We start from the raw sequence: 5197 nt of genomic DNA, 5'->3' as shown, positions 1-5197 counted from the left end.
CGTCGCGCGCGCGCGCCCGAGAGGCGGCTGTTGGAGAAGTGGAGCGGCGGTCGCGGGGGGAGGAGGAGGAGGGACTGAGCGGCGGCGGCCCCCGTGTCCCGGTGCCTCTATGGGGGAAGCAGACAATGGATTATGATTTCAAGGCGAAGCTGGCGGCGGAGCGGGAGCGGGTGGAGGATTTGTTTGAGTACGAAGGGTGCAAAGTGGGACGCGGCACCTACGGGCACGTCTACAAGGCAAGGCGGAAAGATGGGTAAGAGCAGGGGCGGGGGAGTAGGCTCACTCGGGTCCTCGCTCTACCCGCGACCGGGCGGGATGGGTGGGTCGGAATCCAGTCGGGCCATGCCGGAGGGGCGAGGCGGAGGTAGTCGCAGGGCCACGTCCCGAGGCGGACTTTGAGGGACGTCTGTCCTTCCCGCCGCCCGCGCGGCCCCGTCGCGCCCCTCGAACTCCCGCGGCGCAGCCCAGTCGGGGGCGTCGGTCCCATCCTGGAGGGCGCCCTCAGCGTGCGTGGAGCCGGCGGCACCACTCGAGTTGGGGACCTCTGTGGGAGGTGGAGTTGGTGGGGTCTGGTCTCTTGGGGATACGCGCAGGGCTGGTCGGAGAGCTCCGCCGAGGAGTTACCGCTCCGGCCCTGCGCTAGTGACGGTCGTTGTGGAACTTCCAATCGGCAGAGCTCCTCCCGGGGGCGGCGGTTTGAAATCTCATCGGGGAGCCCGTCGGGCGGACGAGCGCCCGGGTTCTCCGCTGGGCACCTCTGTCCCTGGGGCCAGCCTGCTCGTTGGCCCCTCAGCGCAGTCCTTTCCGTCCCTGTCGTATATCTGGCGACTTCTCCACCCGTCCTCTCTTTCTCCCGATCTCGCAGTTTCGTGTTCTGAATTCCGTACTTTCCCCTTCAAGGTGGGAGCGCCTGACAATAACTGCATTTTGCAGGCGATAACTTCAGAGTTCGCTCGGTTCTCCGGTACTTACTCCCTATCGCACCCCCAGTCCCCGGGGATCTTCGGTATTCTCAGGTCCTCCACTCCATCCTCTGCCAAATCACTGCGTGCTGGGGCTTATCGAGGACCTAGATTATCAAGAACGGAATACGGAGTGACACAGCTGGGGCTGAATCTTTGATTTCCTGGGAGTTGAGGGAACCCCTTGGGAAGCCTGTACAGATTGTTCTCTTAGGAGAAGACAGGCTGGGTAATATATTGAGCACGCCCATCCTTCGTCCTGTAGGGCAGACTAGCTCTTACAGTAGGACAGGTGGAACCAGCTCCATGCCTGCAAAGGGGAAGTTTAAAGCAAACGTCACCTCTTGTCGCATCCTGGCAGGAGTTCTCCACCCCCAGGGTTAGGGAGCCGGGGAAGACCTGCCTGTCCCGATGAAGACGTCAAACTACGTATGTGGAAGAGAGTTTTTAGGATTGTAACGGAACATTTCTGAATAAACTGATTATGAGCCACAATGACATTAGTAAGATTTGAAGTACTGCTTATCTTCCTGCACAACTCTGTTGTAATTCGATATGGCTGGTTTATGAACTCTAGGGCCAAAGTAGGTAGGGGGGGTGTGTGTGCGCGCGTGCTAATTGCATAAAAGGAACAACAAAACACAACTTTATAAAGTGTTTTATCACAAAGTACCATGAAAATTACAAAGTACTAGCCAAGTGTAAAGGATTATTGCAGGTAATTTTTTTCTTTTGTAATAACTGAACAGGCCCCATGGTATTCAGTTGTTTCTCATAATCCTTTTAGTTAATTACCAGGTATCCTTGAATGCATATCATGGAATGTGAGGTACTATAATTGTATTTTGTTTTTGGAATATCCACTCTTTCTGTTATGCTGGTGTTCCTGTGGGAATCTTATCAGATATATTTGAGGAAAGCACAACGAGTTTTCCTATTTGGACCTTGTCCTTACACAATGAATCTGAGGTGTCCTCCCCCCCCCATACTTCTCATGCTAACTTTGTAATATACTTTATCTAGAATTTTAAAGTGTATTTAAATTTTTTGTTGTTTAAAAAAAAGCTTTGCTTTAGCAGGCAACTTTTGAGAAAAGCTAAAAATTCTGCTTCTGAATTGTGTCTGAATAGTATGAGCTTACAACAAAAAACAGATAATTCCTGCTTCTATTTGTTCTCTTTAAATAGTTTCCCCTCTAATAAAGTTCTTCATTCGAATACACTTTCTTCCTGAGTGAAATTTGTTAATTAGAATTAATAAAGCTTCTTTAAGTAGAATAAGATCAGCTTTTCTGTCTTCAAAATATAATACTCTTTGAACTTTTAGGATCTGAAAGTATTAGTTTAGATTACTATATTACGTATAAGAAAAACCATAATAAGGGTTTTGTTTTTTTTTTTTTTGGACCAATGGTCTGGTTGAGATTTGTGGCTTACATCTCTTGTGGGTTGGTAGTGGGATTAGTTCTATATTCATTGATGCCTGCGATTTGAAAGAACAAAAAGTTTTTGGTGACGGTTGTAAACTGATGCAGATTTGCATGGTAAAGGATTTTACACTGATCATGGTAAATCACAGTTTAGGTCTTTACAGATTTTATTTTGGTTCACTCGGAAAAATGTATAATGCTATTTTAGGGAGCAAGAGAGAAATCACATGGGTACATTAAAGAGAAATTATTCTGGTGTATATAAATATAGTATATAACCAAAATTTTTTTCAGGTCTTTAGAAGAAACATTGGAAGAAGTAACAACATAGAATATCATTAGAAAAGCCTCTGCTTATGGTTTAATACTACAATTTACAAAACCTTAGAATGTTATTTCCTTTGAAATATGACTTTAATTTATGTTCATTATGCTACATAAATTTATAACAGGCTGGAAATATAAGATTTACATCTGAGTGTTTCATCGTTAATAAAGATATTTGTTCACCTTTTTGTTTTGAAGGAAGTCTTTTGATTCGCCTATCTTTTTTTTTTTTCTTTAAATCAGGCTTTAAAAAGTTATTTCTGAGGAGAAACAAGTTCAGATTATCTCAACTTTTTAGTCTGAAGAAAAATTTGTAAAATAGTTTTTCTTCTTAGTAAGTCTCACACAATTTATGGTTACAAATCTCAGGACCATCTCTCTCCATTTGGGAACTTTTTATTTTGACTGATGAAGGAATATTGTTAAAAAGTTCTGTAAATAAGAGGTTCAGACAAACATGATTTCATAGCATAATATTATGTCTGAAAACTTGTATCCAGCAGTACTACCATTTAACTTTGCAGACATTTATTTAATCTCTTGAATCACTTGAATAATAGAATGCTCCTTCTTGGGTATGTGTTTTTGAAAGATACCTAGTAATTGAAAGTGAAATGGCTGACAGACATCTTACAGAGTTTCAGTTTTGTCTTAGGGTTTCAGATGAGTAGTTGGTGACATATCTTAATGTATATCATGAAATCCTTCACAAATGTAGTAAGTACATGTAGATACATGTATGTAAATGATAGTTACAGGTACAGTAGTATCTGCCTGTTTCTAATAGGTTTTCACAACTGGTGTCGTTTAATAGAAGTTGTATTTATGTTTTTATTGGAGACCTCCAGAAGATTAAAGATGCATGTTAGAACTTTCAAGAGTTTTATATCATCTAGTTTTACTTCCTTTTTTTTACCCAGTGAGAAACCCAGAGCTTTGAGACGTTAATTGTCATGCGCATAGTCTCACAGCAAAGATAAAGCCTGTAATCCAGATCTTTTGATTCCTAATATCATGGGAGGAAAAACAAAAAAGGCCATGTTGCCTCCAATCTTGATAATCTTACTGTATAAGCTTTTTCCATGCAAGATATAGATCTATACCAAGAAATATAGAGGAGGGAAAATATCACATATAAGAGACATTTTAAAAAAGGAGTGCAGGTCTGCAGATTCTACCACATCTAGCTGCTTCTCTTCATCTGGTTTCTCTTCATCCTCTCTCTCACTACTTTTGGTTATTATCTCTGATTTGTACAGTAGCCAAATTGGTCTACCATTAGTCTTTCCTCACTATAGTCTAAAATCCAAGTCGCTGCCAGTGTCATTTTCTTACAAAATAAAAACAATTATGTCATATCTCTTTTGGAAAACTACATTGTCTGGCTTGTAAGATCAGATCCAATCTTAATTCTTTAGTTTGGCATGTCATGTCATTTGCATTCAGATCCTGAGGTCTACAGTCTTCACACCTGTCACCAATTTCCTCTTTTACAATTCATTCAAGCCATATACTTCTGGAGCATTGAGCTGCTCATATTTTCTAGGACTTACCAAGTCCTTTCATGTTTCATTTTCTTTATTCTACATTCAACCTAGGATGATGTTGACCTACCATTCCTCCTTCCCCCTCTCTCTTACCCCCACAAATCTGGCAAATTCCTGCTCATATTTCAATACCTAACTCAAATAGCTTTCCTCCTAGAAGCCTTCTCTTATTCAGTATACTCCTTGGTGGTGTCTCAACCCCTCTTTCTTCTTATGTATGTAATATCACTGTGAGTGGTATTAATATGTCCCATAAACTATTAGCTGCAAAGGGTCATCATCATTCTATCTGTAGTGCCTTGTACAGGGTTGGACATATAATACTCAAAAATTACATTGAATTTAAAAAAAATGCCCTAAATTGGTAAACATACTTCACTGATCTTAAAGGCAGATCAAAATCCCTTTTAAAAATGTTTATTTACTTTTCTTAGAAAGCAGTGTTTTCAGTGATTGTTATGCAAGCCTGAAATATGGTGATGTTATGTGAGATAGGTGGTTAGATATAAATGTTTCTGTAGCACTAAGTAGGCCTAGTGAATTTTTTCTAAGAAATGTGCTGTTTTTCAAGAGTTGATACCTTTCTTTTAGTAGGTATTCATAGGGAAAATAGGTAAATTTTTAAAATATTAAGTGGTTTTTCTCCAAGGCCAGCTTTTTTATTTTTTATTTTATTTTTCTTCCAAATTTTATTTTGTCAATATACAATGTGGTTGATTATTGTGGCCAATTACCTAGACCTCCCCCCTGCCCCCACCAACAATGTCCTTTCTGTTCACTTGTCGTATTAACTTCAAGGAATTGCAATTGTTATGTCTTCTTTCCCCCTACCCCTGGCGTGTGTGCGTGTGTGTGTGTGTGTGTTTATTTATTTATTTTTAGCTCCCACCAGTAAGTGAGAACATGTGATATTTCTCTTTCTGTGCCTGACT

At 41.3% G+C, this 5197-nt stretch overlaps 1 protein-coding gene across 1 annotated transcript in view; it reads left to right on the top strand.

The window, feature by feature from the left end:
- Nucleotides 1-81: 81 nt before the first annotated feature.
- LOC103605511 (cyclin-dependent kinase 19-like) overlaps nt 82-5197 on the top strand; it is a gene marked incomplete at its 3' end in the record, with an annotated part of 114150 nt that continues 109034 nt past the window's right edge. The window contains exon 1 of the mRNA XM_008590115.1: nt 82-253. Coding sequence (XP_008588337.1) covers nt 126-253 — 128 coding nt within the window. The remainder of the gene's footprint in view (nt 254-5197) is intronic.

The sequence above is a fragment of the Galeopterus variegatus genome, unplaced genomic scaffold, assembly GCF_000696425.1.
Source record: "Galeopterus variegatus unplaced genomic scaffold, G_variegatus-3.0.2 Scaffold5856, whole genome shotgun sequence".
NCBI lineage: Eukaryota > Metazoa > Chordata > Mammalia > Dermoptera > Cynocephalidae > Galeopterus > Galeopterus variegatus.
The sequence above is the reverse complement of the archived record's forward strand: the minus strand, read 5'-3'. Positions and strand labels throughout refer to the sequence as shown.